Here is a 21,047-nt window from a genome sequence, read left to right on the forward strand (position 1 = left end):
CGGCCACTTCTCGCCCCTTGGGGCTCGGCTGCCACCTCCTCGCCCGGCCGGCGAGCCCGGGGCTGGCCCCCGCACGCCCCAGCCCTGCGAGACCCCGGGGAGCAGAGCCCTGGCACAGCCCAGCGCCAGCCAGGCGATGGGTCACATCCTGCACCCAGCCCCGGAGATGGGGCACAGCCCCAATGCCCTCCCGCCTCCGCTCCCCCGGCGTAACACCCTCCCACAGAAATCCCCGCAGCCGTTTCATTAATTCTGTTTATTTCTTTCTTTTTTTTTTTTTTTTGTTTTTTTGTGGGTTTTTTTGAAGTACCGTACAAAAAATCCTTACAGTAACAAATACTGGGTTTACATTAGTAAACATCAACAGAAAGAGCATAGAGAACTACTGCTGGTAACAAACAGCTGAAGTGGCAAGTTATTCGTTATTGCATATACCTAGGAACTACAATCTCAGGAGCGCTCACGCAGCCGCCACGTCCTCTCCGAGCACAAAGCCGCCGGTGACATGAGAGCCCTCGGGGGGGCTGCAGGGGGGAGCACAGAGCATCCCGAGCTGGGACACGGAGGGACAAGACGCGAGCTGTGCCCCGGGGAGCAGGAAGGGCCACGTTGCACCCACGGGACGCGGGTACGTGGCTGGGTTGGGGGACACAGGGGGGGGTCACAAGCAGCAAAGCACAGCCCGGGGCCTCGAAACACATCGCTACTGGGTTCATCCGGCGGCGCGAACAGCACGAGCAAAAGCATCAAAGGACAAATCACAACTAGCTTATTCTGGGGGAGCTGCGCTGCGGGGAGCTCAGGGCTTGGCCTTCCAGCCCCGGGGGGAGACGAGGGAAAAGCTGCGTTTCAGGGAGCCAAGTCAAGCACCGTCAGGGAAAGGCAGCCCTGGGGAAGGACATTTTCCTCCTCGTTGCACACAGGACTTGCGAGCAGAGCCCCGTCGGGGACGGGCCACGGTGATGGGTGCCGGCAGGCAGGAACGGCCGTGCTGGCAGATGCAGAGGGGTGACCGTGATCCCCGTGCTCACACTGAGCTGCCCACGCTCCTGGGGAGGAAGAGGCTCTGGCTGGGCGGCAGGAAGGGACAGCACGGGGAGAACAGCAGAAATTCAGCCGAAAGGATAAAAAAACGCCATCAAGAGAAGCTGGAATTTCCCCGGCCGGCAGAGCCGAGGCGAGCACCAAGCAAAGTGTCGACAGGCAACGGCTTGAAGCTGAGGCTCTCCCAGGTGCTCGGCAGGCCCTGGCAAGAGCCGGGAGCAAAGCCCCCGGCAGGACTGGCCCTGAGCTCACGGTGGTGGGGGGACATGGCCCCTGTGGGGCGAGCGGCTGGAGGATCCCATGCGCCTGCAGCCTGCCCCGTGGCGCAGGGATGAGCGCAGGACCAGCACAGAGTCCCCAGGCTGAAAATGTGCCGCTGCGACCGGTGCGGGAGCCTGGCAGAAAGTTTTGGGGTGCTGGCACAGCCCCCCCCCGGCCACCCCACAGACCGTGGGAGGCCTCTGCAGAGAAGGCCAGGAGCACCGGGCCTCCCTGCCCCATTCCCACGTGCTCTCATCTCTCACGTGTCTGAGCCCGAACTATTCCCTTAATTATCCCTGACAGCTTTTCCCAAGTGATCCCCAAAGCCAAACGCAGCCTCTCCTGGGCTGTGCGCCCCGCAGCTCCCCCGACACATCGCCTGTCCCGTCTGTGGCACTTCGGCACCCGAGCGCACGCCCGAGCTGCGACGGGTCGGGGACAGCACTGCTGCCCCGCGTCCTCCGAGCGCCCAACACCGACAAACCAGAACCAAAACACACGGCCCCGGGCCCGGAGAGGGCTGCAGGGCAGGGAATGGGGTCTGTACAGTCGAGCACAGGAGAGCTGCCACAAGCAACGGGAATGGGACATTTGCTCCAGCAATCCCAGATCCAAAAGGATCTGGGGACCAGCCTGGAGCAAGGAGAGCAGCAGAGCTGACCGGGGGAGGAGGGACAGCGCAGTCCCTGACGCAGACGGCATTTTGGGGACAGAATGCAGGCAAAGCACGAGCACGCAGCACCCCGCAGATCCGGCACAGCCCAAGTCGCGACACAAAGCAGAAGCAGCAAAGCCTACGGCATCCACCAGCCCGTCCTGAGGACGCGGCCTCCAAAAGGGAAAGGAACCTCTCCAGCAAATCAAGAGGACAATTAATGCTTTCTTCAAGCCAGGCAGACAGGATAACCCAGTAAAGCAAATGCCACCATGGCCTCAACTTTTAAAGCTCTTCCAGGGCCACCTCCGTTGCCCTCGAGCCCTCAGCATTATCCAAAAAGACGCAACAAGCCCTGCCCGCGCCCGCCAGCCGCGATGGGCAGCACTACAGCAACCCCCAGCTCTTTCACCCCAAGTCCCCATACAGTACTCATGATTATAAGTGCTTTGCATACATAGTTTGACATCATGCATATACATTTCTATGTGCTAAGGCCCTGGGCCCAGCGGAGATACCCTCCTCCTGCAGCAGAGAGGTCCTTCATTTTGTGTAGGGCTCGTAGTGTGCGTCGGACTCCGGCCCCCTCCTGCTTCAGCTGGCAGGACCCGAGTCTGCAACAGCCTGGCCAGCTGCTGCCCAGCGCTTGCATATCGTAGTGGGAGTTCAGCGCACACCAGTACTAGGTAAGCAGCCGATTACGAAAAGAACCGTATTTACAGAGCTACAGTTAGCTTCAATGGGTTACGTCTGCAGAGAGTCACCGAAGACAGCTGGAAAGAACGAGCTGGGCGTCCCACAGTCTGCCGGGAAAAACATAGGTACCAACACGGATTTCACAGCTTAGTTGGCACAACTAAGGTGAGAGATTCATCGCTAACCGGATCCTCCCTCCCCAGACAGCAACACTCAAGAGGTGGTTATGACACTAGGGAACAAGACGGTGAGGTGGGGCACGGCACGGAGCGGAGACCTCAGCCGAGAAGCCCCACGGATGGTGGGGTTTCTCCTTTTTAAATGAGTCTCTGAACGGAAGAGCAGCACCCCTCGTACCAGCCACCACGGCAGCCTGCAAGATCACCGAGGGAAGTGAGAGTGGAGGATGCACATGCTCAACCGCTCAGCAGAGCCTCCTCCTCCGCCTCCTCCGGCATCCAGGCAGGGACCCCTCGCTCAGAGCAGTGCTTGCGGCTGCTCGGCGGGGGCGGTGACCGACGCCGTAGCGCACTGAGGAATTGGGAACCTAGCTCTACAGTGATGCGTAGCGGGGCAACCTGCCAGCAAGAAGGGGATCTGGCCTGCTTATCGGGGAAGGGGAGGGGGCTGTGCTCGCCCACGGCAATTCAATCACAACTGGATCCCACCTCCTAGAGACTGGGGCCCACTGGGAGTCAACAGCCCAGCCTTTTTGTCCCATCAGCCAAGATGGGTTTCAGCTACTGACCAAAAGGGACACCAGGAACGGTCACAGACATCTCAGAGGCTCTGGAGGGGCAGGAGCACAGAGACTCAACTATACAGGGTGCAAGAGTCCAGAGCCAGAAAGCAGCGCCCTGGGGAGAAGCTGAAGGCAGCTGTTGTGTGGTGCCCGGGCTGCTCATCTGGCTGGTGGCTGGGAAAGGACCGGGTGAGCCAGCGTGACATTCAGGGAGTCATTGTGCTGCACCAGGGACGTGTGCTTGTAGTGCAAGACCAGGTCCTTGAGGGAGGCGTAGAGGTTGTAGGGTTCAGCGAACCCGTAGCCGGTCGCCGTTTTGTAGATCACGCAGTGCTTGGTGTCACCGTCCACCCTGCCAGGGAGACAAGGGAGCACAGGTCAGCGGCGCGCTGGAGCCCCGCAGCGCGAGGGAGCCCCGCTGGGACAGGGACAGGGACAGGGACAGCAGAGCACAAGCGGGCGTCACCGAAGCAGCCCAAAGATACATCTGGCCCCGGCAGGAGGAGCCGGGGCAGACAGGAGACCGCGGGGAAGCCCAGCCTGCCAGCTGACGCCTCCGCCAGCCTCCAGCATCTGGCGAGAGAAGGGCAGAGCGATGCGGGAGCACAGCCCGCGCCAGCTCCATCCCGCCACGTCTGCTCGGGGGTACTCACACCACGGAGCAGGCGTAGCATCCCTTCTGGCTGCTCTCGCGGATCAGGAAGGTGCCGTCCCGCTTGCCGCACAGCATCTCTTCTGCCTGCAAGCGGTTGATCTTCCCCACGTACCACGTCCGCTCCTCGTGGTGGGGCAGCTCCTCCTCGTCATCCATCATGGAGTACTGGCTGCAGTCGAGCACAGGCAGGGTCAGACCCCCTCGGTTTGGGCATGTGGCCCCCACACCTCCCCTCCACTGCCAGCTGCCGTCACCCCTTCCAGCAGGGAAGGCGTCCTCAGCTCCCAGGCAGGGAGATGGGACTTGCCCGCGGCCCCAGGGCAGGCAGACCCAGCTGCGCAGCCTGCGCTCCCACGCGAGCCCGGACACTCACTCCTCCGTCTCGTTCTTGATGCCCAGCCACTCGTTGATTTTCTTCTGCCGGGCACCCTTCTGCGTCAGCCACCTGGGGAAGGAGAGGCAGAGCTCAGCGCAGGCAGCGTGCCCGGCCTGCGGCGCCCGGGCCAGACACCGCTCGCGCAGCCATCGCCAGAGGGCAGCAGCCGTCCCCTTTGAGGGACCGCCGTGCCCCGAGGCTGCACGCTGCAGGGCTCGCTCCTGCACCGAGCACCCGCAAGCCCGGTCCGACAAGCCCCGAAGCCCTCAAGGAGCCAGCTGGATCGCTCCCAGGCCGGGCCGGAGGGGCAGCAGGGCCCCGCGCCCAGCCCTCGGCGTGGGCAGGCACTACGTACACCAAATACTGATCCCGCAGTTTGCGCAGCTGCATGAGGTCTGGCTTGAGGCTGTTCATGCGCTTGTCGATCTCCCGGTTCTCCGAGGCTTGTTTCTTCAGGTCCTGCTCCAGCTTCATCTTGCTGTCGTGGATCTCCGTGATGCGAGACTTGAGCTTCTCCGAGTTCATGAGGATCCTGGGAGAAGGAGGGGGGTTTAGGCTGTGAGCCAGAGTGGGGGAGGCAGAGGAGGCAGCCTGCCAGCTCCAGCCCTCAGCACGCTGCTGGAGACACGGCTGCGCATGCCTCGGCCCTGCGCTGGGCCAGGATGATCCTTCCAGCCCCCAGAGCCCCTCCCCAGGCAGGGCAGCACCCCCCGTCCTCACCGTTGCACCTCCTTCTCGTTGCCCTCCCGGCGGAAGCGCTCGATGTACTCCTTGCTGCATTTCTCCTGCGTCTGACACTGCTCCTCAAAGATCTTGATCGTCTCGTTGAAGGCCTCGATTGCCGTCCTCTTCATCTGCAGCTCCTGAAAAGGGAGGGGAGAGCTGAGGAAGGGGGAGCATTTGCGCAGGTTTCTGCCCATTCGCATCCCCTCTTTCCCCCTCCCCAAAGCAGCACTGTCCTTGCTGCAGCCAAAATATCCCCCTCTTCAAAGCTCGGGGAGTCCCCTCCAGTCCAGGAGCAGACAAAGGGGGCAGCGGGTGCCCGAGCTCTGCTCTCTGTGCACCGCAGTGCGGCTGCCAGCGATCAGGGGAGGTCAGGGCAGCCCCGGGGGGAGGCAGCGCCCGCGTACCTGGGAAGTGCGCGTGTACTCCTCGTACAGCAGGTCGTACTCCCAGCTCTTGTCCTGGTACTGCTGGTGATAGACCTTCAGCTGCTCCCCGACGGCTTCCACACTGTCCTCTTTCACCACTTGGTCCTGCCATACGCACAGCCTCAGTCAGGATTTGCTCCTGCCCTACAGCAGCCCCCCATTACCCCCAGCAAGGCAGCTGGTCCCACAAAAGCCCCCAGCCCCCCATTACCCCACAAAGCACCCCGGTGTCCCAGCACCGGGGAAGGGGTCATCTACCAAAGGGCCAGGGATGGACGAGCAAATGCCCCTGGTTCAGGCTGTGCTGGCGTCCCTGTGGCACAGGCCTCACCTGCTGGTACTTGGAGATGGGGTAGAGCAGCCTGGTGTCCAGCTTGGCGTTGTACTGGGCAAGCGACTCGTGCCGGTAATGGGTGATGAGCTCCACCACCGAGCCGAAAGTCAGCGGCTCCGAGAAGCCATACTTCCCTTCCCGGTGAAAGATCTTGATCAGCTTGTTATTGCCTCCCTTCCTGCAGCGGGGAGGGAAGAGAGGGCACTTGTCACCACCCCAGCGCGCCACACCAGCCTGGCGTCTGGGCTCCAGGCAGCCGTAAGCACCGGGACGCGTGCCGACAGCTCCACCCCCGAGCAGCGGAGGCTCTCGGGGGACCCCAGTGCTCTACCTGAGCGTGAGCGTGTACTCCCCCTGGATCTTGCTGGAGGCATCGCGCACCAAGAAGGTACCATCTGGCGTATCCCGTAGCTTCTCGTTCACCTCCTCCCTGTGAGGAACACGATTGTCATGGCCCGTGAGGTGCAACCAGAGCTCCCCTAGATAACTCGAAGGACAGGGCATCCAGGACGTGAGCTGCCAGCCACCCCCTTACCGGGAAATGTCACCCCAGTACCACTCGGCATCCTGCAAGGGCACGCTGTTCCCGTTGGCCAGGCTGGCTGCACTGGGCTTCGGTTTAGGCGGTTTTGGAGGCAAGGCTGTAACAGAAGGAGGGTGAAAGCAGGATAAGCGCAAGTCCCGGCTCCCCACGGGTAATCCCTCGGAGCACTGAGTCCCCCTCCCTGCAGTGACCGCCCTGGGAAGCCCCGCTTGGCCGCCACGCTGCCAGGAGCTGCTCCAGGCACATCTACAGCAGCCGACGAGCACCTCGAGCCGGCCTCCGGGCACAGCTGGGCTACAGAAACGCCCTCGGCAACCCGCTCACGCGGGCAGAGGCTCCACACCCACGGAGCACAAACGCCAGCACCTCAGGCCCCAAGGAAGGGGCATCTCAGTACCTGGAGGCAACTGTTCCGGCTCCAACTCCTTCGTCTGCAGAAGTATCTCCAGAAACAGCACGGAGAAGTCAGGGCTCAGCTCTGGGCTGCAGGGAGAGAGGAGCCAAGATCAGCGGTTGTGGGGGAGAACTTGGCACTGCTCCCGTGCCCCCCGGGCAAAAGGGCAGCCGGGGTCGGCTGGTTCATCCCGGCGCGCAGCCCAGCTGCCAGATCCCAGGCTGAGACAGAAGCACGGGCTCTGCCCTGGCTTTGAGTCCCACCCCTGTGTGCTGCCAGCAGTTTAATCCCACGCGCAGCGAGGCCGGGGCTGCGGGCAGACCTGCTGTTACAGGCTGGACGCCTCACGCTGGCAGGCACAGCGGTTGACGCTTGGTACACGGCTGGAACCCGAGAGCCTCACGTACCTGGCGCCAGGCAGCCGCAGGAGAAGGGGGCCGAAGATCTCTCCCAGGGCCCGAGGGTGGAGGCTGTTGCTCTCAGCCTGCTGCGATACCTTCCCCAGATGCCGGAGCAGGAACTGCAGGGTAAGCGTGTTCTGGAGCGGGACCGCAGGTGACTCCAGGGCCAGCAGCAGCTGCTTCCGGCAATTCTCCGGCTGGGGGATCTCTGGAGAGAGAAGAAGACACGATGGAAGGGCTGGGACAGCCGACACCGCTCTCCACGCTCTGGCTGCGTCACAGCGTGGGAGCGCTGTCAGCAGCAGGGGCCGTGTGCCAGGCCCGTAGGGACAGGACTTATTTTAATACCCCCAAACGTGTCCGTCCTGCCCAGCCACCCGTTCCCAAGCGCGGCCAGGGGAAGCCCTTACCCTGCAGGACGCGAAGGACGTCTCCGTGCGCCGACACCGGCACCACGGGGGAGGGCAGGTCCTGCAGGTAGCCCCGCAGCGCCTCGCCCAGGGAGTGCACGTCGAAGGGCTCCAGGTCGCCCAGGGTCCAATCTGCCAGGGCACAGATTTCCCGTGGGTGGCAGGCACAGCACCGCGCACCCAGCGGCAGCTCCGGTGCTGCCAGCACCCGTCCCAGAGACCGTCGCACACCACCTGGCCAGCTAGGACGGGACACGGCAGCCCGGCACCACGAGGGAGCTCAGGCAGGATGCCTGGACGTGCCCCCTGCACTCCAGAAATAAGCTGGCTCTGGGAACGCAGGCAGGTCCCCCCTGGGAGGGGGCAGAGGTCATTTCGGGTGCCCACACCCTTTGCCCTGAGCCCTGCCACAGGAATCCTGGGCACGCACGACTCGTGCGACAATTTTGTTCCCTGCTGCTGGTAGAGACAAGCGCAGACTGACCAGCCACACACTGAACCCAACGGGGAAAATGTCTCCCTCGAGCCGTGTTGTCCCAGAAAAGCAAGTCGCAGGCTGTCAGGACGGCACATAAAGCCTGTCCCGAAAGCAGCATGGCCGGAGCTGACAGCACCGCGTAGTTGGGGTTTGCAAGGACGTCTGCGGAAGGGGACAAGCCAGCACGGTGCTGGATGAGGCCCAAGCCCAGCCGAGAGGCAGACAGCTCCGAAGGCTCCCCGGCAGGGACATCAGCCGCCGGCACAGCGGAGCCAAGGCTCCAGCCACCAAGCTGAGCTGAAAGATCCTCCCCTACTTATTAGTGGCGTGACAGAGCCAGAGGAGCCTCCGCCAGCCCATCAGCACAGCACCCCGAGAGCGGGGCACCCCGAAGTGACAATGGGAGAGAAGGGCAGGGGTTCACTTGTCGGCCTGCAAGTCTCCGAGCCGGCGCCACGTCCCTTTGCTCCAGCCACGGACGGTGGCAGGAATCCCTGCCTCTCGCGTCCCTTCCACGCGAGAGGGGGACGTGTCGGGATGGGGACGGCCCAGCCCCACAGGCAGTGTGCCGGGAGTCAGGAACTGCCGGGGACAGGCGAGCCTGGCCTGGATTGCATTACTGCTGGCGCTGTCACATCCCCTAATCTCCTCCATCTGAGCCGATTCGCCTCCTCACCACGCGGAGCTGGTTCTTACCGGTTCTCAGCGCTTGCCTCAGTTCGGAGCCAGATGTCCTGTACAACATCTCGCTGTCTAACCCTGCGGAAGCGGGGACGCTGCTGTTAGCTGCAAGCTGCGCAGCTCCCAGCGCACGCACCGTTTCGGTGCCAGCCTGGCAGCCGCGCGCCGGCCGGGCAACGGCTGCGGCACGGCTAACCAGGCCTGGATGGTGTCCAAGCCAACCTCCTGCAGATGCTGCTGCAGCCCCCTTGGCCCCCAGGACAGCCGGTTCAGTGGCCCCCTTTCTCCCCCACGGCACAGATCCGGGCTGGAAGCGCTTCCCAAACCCCAGCACCCATCCGGGGTGCGTAGGCATCCTGCGCGCAGACCCAGCACTCTCACCCCAGGCCTCGGCGCAGGACGGCGCAGCAGGGTCAAGCCCGGCTCTGGGGAACAGCGACTCAAGCCAGGGAGGAGCAGGAGGCCCCCCCTTCTGCAGGCAGCTGCGTCCTGCATGTCCCACGGAGCTCGGTCCAACGCAAACAGCTTTTAAAGACAGCTGCCTCCCCCTCTGCCCTCACTGGGGGGTTTCGGGGGGTATCAGCCCCTCGGTTCTCAGCATCCCCCCTTACCTTTCTTCTCAATAGCTTCCACCAGCTTCACCAGCAGCGGTGGCGCAATCTCGGGAGGGCTGAACTGCTCCTGCAAGTCCGGGAGAGGAGACCCTGGGGGAGAGGGAGGGAGAGAAGGGATCAGACCCAGCCCAGCCCCCAGCAGATGCTCTGCAGTGGAGCCGCATCGGGGCACAACCAATGCTGCTCCCAACGGCAGCGTTGCAGAGCGAGGAAAGCCGTGGCCCCTGCCACGAGGCCACAGCGCACGCGAACACCGCATGGAAGCCGCAGGGAACCTGTGAGCTGGCCCAGAAACCGGCACAGCACTTGTTGAGCCCAGCCTTGCTCCGAGCCCCCGACGGGGTGTGCATAGGGGGATCCCTACCGCTCCCTGCAGAGGCTAGGAGGCAGAGCGTATCTCCCTGGGGACCCCGGCACCCCGGGCAGGCACCGCAGGAGTTACCAGGGCTCCTGGAGCTCGGGCCGGGTTCGGTCCCTGCGCAGCACAGGGGCTGTGCAGGGCTGGTGGGGGAACGCGGCCAGGGAGCTCGCTCGTGGTGGTGAGCTGTGATTAATCCAGCGATTCAGACAGAACGCCATGTCAGCAAATTCCTGCCCTTGATTGCTCGTTTAACATGGAAACCAGCCCTCTGCCTCCCCCTCCCTGCGAGCCCACAGCCTCCGTGCAAGCTGTTACAGGGTGCGGACAGCCCGCGGCACGGGACCGGGGTCCCCCCTTCCCGGGGGATATACAGCCCCGCATCGGGTGGCATTTCACTGACACCTCCAGAAGTTCTTGAGGTCCCAGCTCCGGGCACCCCCCTTCCCTGTGCTGGAGGGGTGACGCATGCCGGGGCAGGAGCACACAGGCCTGGCTGGGCAGCTGCCAGCGGGAGGTTTGCCGAAGGATGAGCGGTGCCAGGCCCCGTCTCGCTTCCAGCTGAGCAGCAGCCGGTGCAGGAGGCTCCTCCGGGCCGGTCCGCAGCACCGGGCAGACCCTGGGGAGCCCACGGTCGGTGAGGACACCCAGCACGCTCCACTCTGGGGAGGCAGAGCCAAAAGGCTGCTCCCCATTGCAAAACACGGCTCTGTTGTCATGGATCTGACCCGAACTCGCCCGGTGTGGTCTCGCCACAAGGCGCAGCAAGCTGAAATTCCGCACCCAGCTGAGCCTCCTGCACCCACGGCCTCACGGGGAGACGAAGCAGCTCGTGTTGGTGCTTCGACTCAGCAACGACGGAGCAGGGGGGGCAGGCACCCAGCAGTTCTGCAAGGGCCTGTGCTGCTGGGGGGCAATCCCCCACCAGAGGGGCACGGGAAGGGGCCCAGCGCGGTGCTGGTTGGGGTGGGGAAACTGCAGGCAAGCTGCCAGGCTGGCAGCTCCGAGCCTGACCCTTGGGAAGGGCTGAAGGGAGAGTAAATACTGGCGCTGCCCACGTGGCCCTGCCGGGAATGTGCTGCTTCAGCAGGCAGCAGCTTGCCTTTTTTTATCAGGCAGCCTGTGCCCGAGCCAGCAGCGGCTCCCAAGCCTGCCGGGCCTCCGGGCTGGGCCGCCGCGAACAAGGCCGCTCACAGCACGGCCAGGGCAGCTGCGGAAATATTTCCGAGCTGCATTTTCCGCTCGCTTTCTCTGCGGAAGGCAAACACCAGCAGCTCATAAATTCACCGACGGAAAGCGCTGGGTCTCGCTGCTCTGCGGGGCCAGCCCTGCTCCCGGGCTGCGTGACAGCCGTGGCGCTGGCCCTGCTCCACGTGTGACACTGGGGGGCTAAGGGATCCCTGCCAGCCAGGGCAGGACCCGGGAAACAGGGCAGAAATGCCGCCAGCTGTGAGCTTCGTGGGGCAGCCAGGAGACATCTCTGCACCTCCCAGATTGCAGACCACGAAGAAATAACACGGGCTTGGCTTAAACACAGTTTCTCAGTTGCAAAAATGTGTCTCCCCACCAGCACCCCGGCCCGCTGCAGGCCCTGGGCGTTTGAATTGCCACCCTGCAGGCCCCGCTGTGCCCACGGTGGAGGCTGGCTGTGGGTATGCACCCGGAGGGGACAGGGACAGGGCTGGCACCCATCTCACGTGCCCTGGTACCCGACCCTCTCTCTGCTCCATCCCCGGGCAGGACGCAGACAGGCTGGCTTTTGGTTTCTTTCCCAACCGCGTCTTTTGTGTGTGTCAGGAGCTTTGGCACGTATCTTCTTCCACATCCCAAAGATCCCCACCCCTGTGCAGGGCAGCGGCTTTGACCACCCAGACACACCTCTACCAAGCCCTGCTTGAGAAGAAGAGGAGCAGAGAGCCCACGAAGGCATAAATACAGCCCCCGAGGGAGCGCAGGGCTGGATGCAGGCAAGGCCGACGCATCCACCGCAGAGCATGCCCCAGGCTCCCAAGAGGAGCTGCTTTCTTGGAAAGGCAGGTTGCGAGTGGGATGACTCAGGTCAGCGGCTCTCGCTGCCAACCCAAATGCACGGCCCGCCTGCATTCCCACCCTGCGGGAGACGTTTCCTGGGGCCGCCCCTCCGGCTCCGGGAGCAGGAGCACGGGAGGCAGCTGCGGGGAGCCGCGCACCCAGCCCCACCACCCTGGTTTCTGAGACAGGGGCTCCCCTCCATTCCTTAAGACCCCAGAGATGTTTCACACAGCTGGAAGCATCTGATGGGATAGCCGTGGGCAGAGAGGGACGGGGAGGACGCAGGGCTGCCAGCCAGGAGCGTGCTCCGATGCCCACCAGCTCCTGCTGCTGACCGTACTCCTCCCGCGTGCTCCAGCAGGTCTTCTGCAAGGCACGAGAAAGCAAAGTGTGGCTGTCACCCCTGTTTGCCGTCTCAGAGCGCCCAGGGCCTGCTGAGCCCCTGCCACAGGGCTTATGTGCCTGGGAGCACAAAAAAATAGGCACAGAGAAGGCAGCTGCCACAGCTCCACGGGCAGCGTTGAGGCACAGCGGCTCTCCCAGCTCCTGGACTGGGTCCGTGCCAAGCCCAGCGCCGGCTGGGAGGCAGCCGCAGGTGCAGGGCGGCCCATGCTCTGCCCGAGGGCGGCTGCCCAGCCCCAGCGAGAGCTCTGCGATCCGTGGGGAGGGACGGGTGCCAGGCAGACAAGCAATTAGCTCCAGTTCTCGGAAGTACTCTTTTAGACCCTGACTTTTCTCCTCTTGCCCAGAGACAAGCAATTGTGTGTCTCAGCGGGGCTGAGCGGCTCTTGGCAGGGAGCAATGCCCCGGGCGCTCCAGAGGCAGAGGCAGGGAGGTGGTTGGGAGAGGTCAGGACTTATTCCTAAAAGGAGGGAGCGGGGCAAAACCCTCAGCGGAGCAGGGAGAGGGACCAAGGACCACGGGGATCCTGGCTGGTCATGGGCCAGGGAAGGAGAAGGATCTTGCAGAGGTAAGAGCGGGACAAGGCTCACCCCACGAAGCTCTGCTAAGCAGATCGATAAGCTGGAGGAACAACGCGCTTTTCTCTTGGCCAGATGGAGCGTGAGCCCACAACTCCCAGGCAACTCAACTGTGCTGCTGCCGGCACGGCAATCCAGTGCTGCCAAGCCAAGGGCTTCACCGCTGTCCTGCAAAGCCACTCGCACACCCTCGTCCGCCGCACGCCAGGAGCGGCGGTGTCTCGGAGCAACACGGCAGGCAGCAGGGCTTACCTTGCTCCAGAGCCTCCTGCAGCCGGCAGCCGCTGGCCCCCGGCGTTGCGGGCAGCGGTCTCTGCACTCGGGGCCGGTGAGAAGGGACGGAGATCTTCACAGGTCCCACGTACTCCACATACGTGCCGGGAAAGTCGCCCTTCTGCTTGGTCCGCTCGTTGACGCCCAGGATCCACCCGATCTGATTGGGGGTCTGCTCATCCCCATCTTTGAAGCCCAAGGCTTGCAGGGCCCCCTTGCTCACCACCAGGATGTCCCCAGGCAGCAGATCAATGTCCTCCTCGCGCTCCTTGCGGTAGGGGTAGAGCGCGCGGTACTGGAACCCATCGGTGCTGCCCATTCTCTCTGCTGCGGGGAGAACGGCTCTGAACGGCGAGGCAGCACGGATCGGGCGGGAGAGGGGGGATCTCAGAGGCAGCTCTCCCCCATCAGCACTCTGAACGTCTCTGCGTGAACCAGCACCCCAGGAGCCTGGTCCGGGTGCCCCAGCGCACTTAGGTGCAGCCCCTTTTCCTTAGCTTGAAACCACGATTCAGCCAAATTATGGAGCAAAGGGAGAAGGAGACAAACATAATCCAGCACTGGTGAGCGGGCATGCAGCAAAGAAACAGGAAATCAGGGTCCGCTTCACCAAAAAAGCAGCAGGTTTCTTGGAGTCCAGGGGGCAAAAGCACGGCGCACCTCCAGCCCAGAACGGCGTGGCATGCTACGTCTCCCTTTCCAGTGCCTGCAAAGAGAAGAAGTTTTGTCACTGCACAGCCAGGCACCCTGCACCCTCCCGAGACGCCGACATTCAGACTAGGGGCTCATCTGAGCAGCTGAGAGAGGCAGGACTCGTTTCTCTCCTACCTACCAGCTGATGCTGAGCCCTGGATCCAACCAGGACATGCTAATACCAATTTACACTCCCAAAAGCAAGAGAGGAGCCAGCGGCTGCAGGCAGGAATGCCACCTCCTCTCTGCTACAGTCAGGCACCAGCTCTGCATCTTAAAGAGGTTCACTCCCGCTTCTTCAGCTTACCCTCCTCGCAGCACTTATGCAAACAAGAAGACAACAAGTGGGACAAAACAGCCTTTATGCAGGAACTTTTGCATACAGAAAAGGGTGACCCTGCAACCACCAGCTGGAGGCCCTGAATAGGAGCAAAACAAACAGATTTAACCTTTTCTTGTTAAATCGATTAAATTTCACAGTTCACCTTTACATCGCCCCATGCAATCCCCCCCAAAGTCATTTTCTGAAGGTAGCTGCCCACAAATGTAGGTTAACCAAGCTTTCAGTGAAAGGCTTTCGAGCTGCTTTTGCCATTCCCACAGAGCAGCACTTCAAAGCTTTGCTCTGAGCAAAGTAAATTTTTGAACTTTTCAAAAGCAGCAACAGCATCAAGTGCGGGCATGGGTTCTTTTTGCAGAGATGGAGGTGAGATGAGTTAAAATAATCTTCAGAAGCCTTCAAGTCTACTTAGGGCTGCTAACTGCCTTTCAGCTATTCAGCGAGAAATTGAAGAATATGCTGCCTGCCCTGCCCAGAAATCCACCAAGAAGAACAAACCTGGTTATAACATGTTGTTGAAGGGATGTATGAGCTGGGGCATTCCCACCAGCCGAGCACGTCCTCTTTTCCCATCCCCTCCCGGCTGCACGGGCCAGTTTTCCACCTCCCCCAGGCAAATCTCAGCGTTCCAGTTCCCGCAGCCACGGCATGCAACCAAGGACCAGACCTACAAGGCACCGGGGCAGCCAGAAACCAGCCTTCCCAGGGACACCCAGGCCCGCTGAAACGCTGCAGGTCCTATTAATGCTTGAGCTGTTTTGGCCCAGAAACCACCAAACCCAGCTCAAACTCTTGAGTCTCATCTGAAAACTATTAGTGAGCAGGAAAGCGCTTCTCAGGGCTGCGGGAGCCTCTGCAGAGGGAAGCGAGGAGGCAAAGGGAGCCAGGGCACCCTTCCCAGCGGGGTCAATGCACAACCAAGCACGGCACGAAGCCAAGGCTGCTCCGACCGCTGGTTGGACTCTGCGAGAGGCACTAACGTTGGTGATCTGCAGTATTTCAAAATAACCCTTTCGGGCCAGCAACACGTTACAGTTCGCATCAGCTACAAGTCCCCCTTTCCTCCTGCATGTGCTACCACCCCTGCACGCTACCAGAACGTTTGGGATCGGTGTGAGTCCCCCGTGAGGAGCCGGCTTCCCATCTCCGCAGCCAGGCTCTCCAGCCCAGCACCACGCTGCGGGCTCCTTCCCTTGACAAAGAAAAAAGGCACAAAGAAGCCGTGGCACATGAAACCTGTGCAGCAGCCAGGGCCCGCGCTAGTTGCCTGAGCTCGGGCAAGCGTCCCAGCTGGGCTGTCTTTGCCATGAATGAGCAGGCGCTGCCCTCGGGGAGGTAGGACACTTGCAGCCAGGCTCCGGCGGGCGGGGAACAGGACTGAGCCTGATCCGGGTCACTGGAGAGCTTCTCCAGAGCTCCAGGAGCAACACCAGGCCGCAGGACTCATGGAGAGAGCCCGAGGACGGGGGGTGTTTGTGGGAGAAGCAGCGCATCCCAGCACAGCCGCCGTGCAAGCTCCCACTGTGCTGGGACAGCAGCCGCAGGGAACTCGCAGCAGAGCCCGCATTTCCCCAATCCAAGCAGCCCCAGCCAGGAAAATATTACTTCATAATCCAGAATATAAAGAGAGATTTATGACCAGGCTCACTGCCTGCCCCTCGCCCCTCTGAACGCTGCCTGTCAGGGTCCGACGGAGCTGGGTCGGCAGTGCCGGGGGCACTGCCTGACTGCCGGGGCCCGGGCGGCCGCTGCCTGCCGGGAAAGGCGCCGGCAGCTCCCACTCCTCCCAGAGAGGACGGACCCCGTAACGCACCCCAAGGCAGCAGAGCCCAAGCCCAGCGGGGTTGATGCTCCCCCGCAAGCACCTCCCCAGCTTCCACCCGCAGATCCCAGCCCCGACTCCAGGTGCCTCAGACAAGCCGGTGCAGCCGAAGAGGCTGGAAGGACAAAATGCTCAGCCCTGGCAAACTTGTTCAGTAGCTTTTAAAAGGAGACCTGTGTGGAGGGGTGGGAAGAGGAGAGAGTCGCTCTGGAGCACCGAGTCTCTCCAAAGAGCAGGTCCCGCAGCTCCTGCTCCATCGACTCCTTCAGCCTCCTTCCTTGCAGTGGGAACACAGAGATGCAGCTCTGCTCCACCCTGCTCTCCACATCCCACCGGCACATGAAAAAATACAGATAACTTAGAGCAGCCTGGTCCTGGAGCAGCCTCACCTGCCTTCCCCGTGCTCAGCCCACGTGGGGATCGAGTGCCTGGGAACGCGGGTGAGGAGCCCCCCGGGAAACCCAAATCCGCATGGCTAATGCCGGCACCGTCCTCTCCAGGGAAAACACTTGTCCTCTGTCCTGCCACGGATCCAGCGAGCAGCTTTCCAGGCTGAGCTGCGTGTGCGGGACGGCAGCCGCCGGTCAGGAAAGCTCTGCACCCCACGGAGAGCAGCTGACCGCATCGGCGTGTCTTTGGGGAGAGGGAACGCGCACTTCCCAAAGCCCTGCAACAGCTCCTTGGAGGGAAGGCGAGTTGGGGAAGGCAGCGCCGGGAGCCCGGGACATGCACGAGCCTGTCGGCTGGAAGCACACCTCCGAGCCGGGGCTCTGCGTGCGCAGGAGAGGAGGAGCAGCTTGCCAAAAGATTTCAGCTGGGCCCGGCTCCAGGTTTACTCAGCTCTCGGAGAGGAACCTCGTGTGTCCGCGCTGGCGAGCACTTGCTTAGGCTGCTCTGAAAATCCCATGCATCAGACATCTAAATACCTTTGGTAAATCTATCTCAGCGCCCAGAAACAATCCCTCGATTCATTAACTGCTGTCAATACTTCCTTTGTTTAATACATCGGTTTGAAACAAAAAACACATTACAAGTCTTTTTGTGTGTGCCCAGCACATAAATAAAAGCATCTTAACGTTTTAAATGTGGTTCCTGTGCTTTTTAACCCAGTTCCAAATGCAGTTCAAAATGCAGCTTGACTCGAAGTGAGACTGAGCATTACTTTCCCTCCAGTGAGGCGAAAGGACGCATAAAAATACTTAAAAGAAAAATATGCTTACAACAATCTACATAGCTCAAATCCTTCCAAGTTACATTAGATCCTTAGTGAGCAAAAAAACACCAAATCAAGTTTTGAGCTGCAAAACGCGACATGTTAGTGGGTTACAAACAATGAAAACAAACCCTTCCTTCAATAAAAAGAGAAAATAGGACAATGCAACTAGGGACGGAAATAAAAATGGACACGGAACCGCCTGCCACATCGTGCTCTATCGTGTCAACTGCTGCTGCGTCGAGTCTTTCTGACCTACGCAGCCAGGGCAGCTCTGCTGGCCTTGGACCCTGCCAGAGTGGCAGAAGCCGGCGGTGCCAAGCACACCATGGGTCACGCTGCACCCACAAGCACCCGAACCACCGAGCAGCACCGGGGTGGAGCGGGCAAGAGTCTGGCAACCCCTGGTTCATAATTCGGGACAGACAGCACACAGCAATCCCCTGCACTCCCCGGCAGCTTCCCGGGCCAGCTCCCCCCTGGCCCGCCAAAGAGCCTGAATGAGGACTCGCAAGGCTTAAGCCACAAGCGAGGCCGTGGCGGAGGCGGCAATGCCACGACGAGCCGCGGGGGAAGGAGCGGGGCGAGCCCGCAGGGAGCTGGCGCGGGCGGGAAGCGCAGCTGGACACGCTCCACCAGCTGCCCCCGGGGAAGCGGCCAGAGGAGGGGGGAGAGCCAGAGCCGCACCGGGGGCTCGCACTCCCGGGCTGGCAACGGCCACGGCGCTGCCAAGCCAGCTGGTATTTCCCTCCAGACAGGGGAAAGCAGCATGGGAGCCGAGTTACGCTGTGAGCCGTGCCCAAGCCAGGCCTGCTGTCCTGAGAGCAACCACATCGCAGCAGAGGCGTGGGGCAGCTGGGGCCGTTTTCACCCCTTTTCTCACCAAGAAATGCCTCCCATGCAGCCGGCAACAGAGCCCAAGGAGTAGCAGCATCCTGCCCACGGCCACCAGCTGCCCTTTGCCGGGGATACAGAACATCTGCTGCTCAGACTTACATTTCATTAAGTATTTTGCTTTATTCTCTGAAGTCCAAGGAAACAAAGGAATATCTCAAACATTTCACTGAAAAAGTAAATGTTATGGTTAGCAGGGACCTGAGAAGCCTAATAAACCCCTGCCTTAGGACGACCGATACCTACCTCATTTTTGAGAGACAACTGGAGGTCTCAGCGACCTCCTCCTCAAAGGCTGGACAATCCAAGAGCGCCTCAGGCAATCTGCAGACCTACTCCAGGACTTCTCTTACTGTCCAGAGGTTTCTCCTGACATTGGACTTTCTTGCTTCAGCTGAAGCCCGTCCTGTCTCACCCACCTCAGGGGCTTTCTCCTCCTCATCGCAAGAGCCTTTTACTTGGCCAGAGACTTTCACACACTGGCACCGAGCGGAGAACGATCAAGCACCCTACACCAGCACCGTCCCTTTGCTCCAGGCTCCCTTTACACCAGCCCCCAAGCAGCAACAACACACTACTTCCATTTTAGGAGCATTCATGGGGCAGGGTTTAGGGTTTGTTTTTTTCGCGCACGCCCCCCCGTCCCCCGAAATAAACCCAGGAGCTGTATTTTGGCTACTTCCCTCAAAAATTACAGTTCTAAAAAAACTAAGTACATAAAAAAAAAAAATCCAACTGCTCTCGCTAACTCATCTGCTTAAAATCACATTCCCCGGGGGATTTGGAATTTATATGATGATTTATTAGCAGCTCTGCACAGCGCAGCAATCACATGAAGTAGCCTACAAGGTGAGCAGTAACCGTGTTAGCAGGCCAACATTATTCAGGTATTGGTTGAGAGAGGCAAGACCTTCCAACTTGAGAAATCCACTGTCCCTTCCTCTGTTTGCTTTTTATCTTCCATTACTCGGTTACTTTAGCTCCAAGCTGTGGCTCCAGATATTCCCAGAGGAATTAAAAGAGCCCTCGATATTATAAATACTCTTTTTCACTGTAAACACACCCCAGCACTCGGAGCGAAGCGCCGGCTCTCTGACACGGCTCCAAACTGGCTCCGCAAACCACTCTGCTCCTCGCCGCATTCCAGCTGAGTCGCGGTTTCTCTTCCAAGCCAGAGCTTTTGTCCAGCGAGACCCAACGCGGGCAGAAAGGATTTTCCTGTGTGCTTAAAACCTTGTTCTAGCGACTTAAAAACCGAGGGTTTGGGGCAGTGATCACCTTTAGGAGGACCGAAGCCTCGCCGTGAACCGCACGGGCAGATCAAAGCACGAACAGCCCACGTCAGAGAAGAGAGTCACCAAAGAAACCAAACCATCGCTTGGACTTTCCCACATCATGGAAGAGTCGATGACTAGAGCAGAGGCCAACCCAGCCTCGGGGACACACCAGCCCTTCGCATGTTAGGGAAGGGTGGGGGAATGGCCAGGAAAGCAGTGATTTAGGCTATATTTACTCAGCTGTCTCCATTCTCTGCTCTCACAGAGAAAGTCACAGGGCCAGTTCCCCAGTGGCTCTAAAAGCTGCTCGGGAAATAAAAGCCGCGCATTAATGGGGAGGAGAGGCGGCCATTCCTCTGCCACGCCGGGCAGGGGTGCCGAAAGGCGCAATGCTGGTGCCACTCCAGCCCTCTGCAGCTCTCGCAGACCTCATTTTGGACAGGTTTTCCCCCCAGCTTTTATTTCCCGTTGAACATGGACTCTCAGTTTGGGAGGTCTGTGACCACAGGAAGCTTCCTCTTCAAGGGGCTGAGAAATGTCCCCAGCGTTAGAAAAGACGCAGGGCACAGACCTCCCTGGTAAGAGGTGGGCTGGCCACCGTCCCAGAGCCAGGGTTTGGGGGCAACTGCGTCTAGAGCCAGCAAAGCCACAGCCACCCCGGGCCGGACGCCGGCACGTGCAGAGGGACAGGCGCATCCCTGGGCCATCCGGCCCCAGCGTGGGGTCTGCTGGGGCAGAACCACGGTGGGGCCAAGCCCTCAGCCCAGGCTGGAGCCGTGCAGCCCTAACAGGCTGCTTTTCCCCGGCTCTGCCACCCAAAGAGGATGCCCAGGACCCCTGGCAATGGGCGCCGCACCCTGCCAAGGGGGGGTCCCTGCACTGGCACCACTGCAGGGGGAATGGCACAGAAGTCCCCGTGCTGGCACTGCTGGGGACGGAGAAAGCCTGGGGGGATCGGGGGGCACAGCCCCTGCGCAGGGAGGGGACAGGGACAGCCCTGGCACCACGGCGGGGGACACACAGCCCTGGCACCGGGGACCTGCCCTGGCACCTCGGGGCGGGGGGACAGGGCCAGCTCGGGGGTGGCACGGCCCAGGGGGGTGACACTGCCCTGGCAGCGGGGCACCCTGCGCTGGCACCACCGGGAGGGTGACGGGGACAACCCCCGGTGCTGCCCCCGGGGAGGGGGCAGAGCCTCGGCCCGGGGGGCCCGGCGAGGCGCTCCCACCCAGGGCCCCCGGGCTGCCTCACGCTGAGGGGCCGCGCTCACCGCGGGTCCCGGCGCCGGCCCGCCCGCCAGGCCCTGGGTCTGGTTCCGATCGCGGCCCCCCTCTCCCCCGGTCCCGGCCCCCTCACCCCCGGCCCCGTCCCACCTCTCCGCCGGCCCCATCCGCCGCCGCTCGGCTCCAGCCCGCTCCTGCCTCCCAGCCCGGCGGCAGCCTGGGAAAGGGCCCGAGCGCCGCCGGAACGGCCCGAACCCACCCCGGAAAGACCCGACAGATGCCGGAGAGGAACGAACCTCCCCGAAGCCTCGGCGGCCCCGCCCCTTCCCCCGGCTGCCGGCCGCGATCGGGACCACGCCCCTCGCCCGAGCCGCCTCGCGAGGAGCCGAGGCCTCGCCGGCGCCAACCGCCTCTCGGCGCTGCGGGAGAGCGCGGCGGCGCCCCCTAGCGGCGGGTCGGGGCCGCGGATCGGGCACTGCACCGGGCACGGGGCGCAGCACCGGGACT

The 21,047-nt window shown here is 61.8% G+C and overlaps 1 protein-coding gene across 2 annotated transcripts; it reads right to left on the bottom strand.

Moving 5' to 3' along the window:
- Positions 1 to 291: 291 nt before the first annotated feature.
- On the bottom strand, positions 292 to 20,824 carry PIK3R2 (phosphoinositide-3-kinase regulatory subunit 2). 2 transcript variants are annotated; one of them, XM_075175398.1, is made up of 16 exons: positions 20,691 to 20,824; positions 13,058 to 13,784; positions 9,434 to 9,526; positions 8,838 to 8,900; positions 7,664 to 7,795; positions 7,260 to 7,461; positions 6,856 to 6,941; positions 6,450 to 6,555; positions 6,246 to 6,344; positions 5,912 to 6,092; positions 5,560 to 5,685; positions 5,150 to 5,292; positions 4,785 to 4,961; positions 4,427 to 4,498; positions 4,052 to 4,222; positions 292 to 3,750 (listed from the first exon to the last, which is right to left on the bottom strand). In XM_075175398.1, exons 2-16 carry the CDS (start codon positions 13,395 to 13,397, stop codon positions 3,558 to 3,560), a joined length of 2,184 nt encoding a protein of 727 aa, XP_075031499.1. In that variant the 5' UTR covers positions 13,398 to 13,784; positions 20,691 to 20,824; the 3' UTR covers positions 292 to 3,557. The 2 variants fall into 2 exon arrangements, with proteins under 2 accessions (XP_075031499.1, XP_075031501.1); XM_075175400.1 differs by lacking the exons at positions 8,838 to 8,900; positions 20,691 to 20,824 and having other exon boundaries at positions 13,058 to 13,659.
- Positions 20,825 to 21,047: the final 223 nt, after the last annotated feature.

Source organism: Calonectris borealis, chromosome 28 (genome assembly GCF_964195595.1).
Source record: "Calonectris borealis chromosome 28, bCalBor7.hap1.2, whole genome shotgun sequence".
In the NCBI taxonomy this organism is placed as follows: domain Eukaryota; kingdom Metazoa; phylum Chordata; class Aves; order Procellariiformes; family Procellariidae; genus Calonectris; species Calonectris borealis.

Bases quoted from the DNA above. Each gene is read 5' to 3' on its own strand.
- PIK3R2 (XM_075175398.1), bottom strand. From the start codon at position 13,397: ATGGGCAGCACCGATGGGTTCCAGTACCGCGCGCTCTACCCCTACCGC. The intron at 6,942-7,259 runs GTACGTGAGGCT...CTCTCCCTGCAG, and splicing joins CTGCGGCTGCCTGGCGCCAG to CCCAGAGCTGAGCCCTGACT. The intron at 5,293-5,559 runs GTACGCGGGCGC...CTCCCTTTTCAG, and splicing joins AGTACACGCGCACTTCCCAG to GAGCTGCAGATGAAGAGGAC.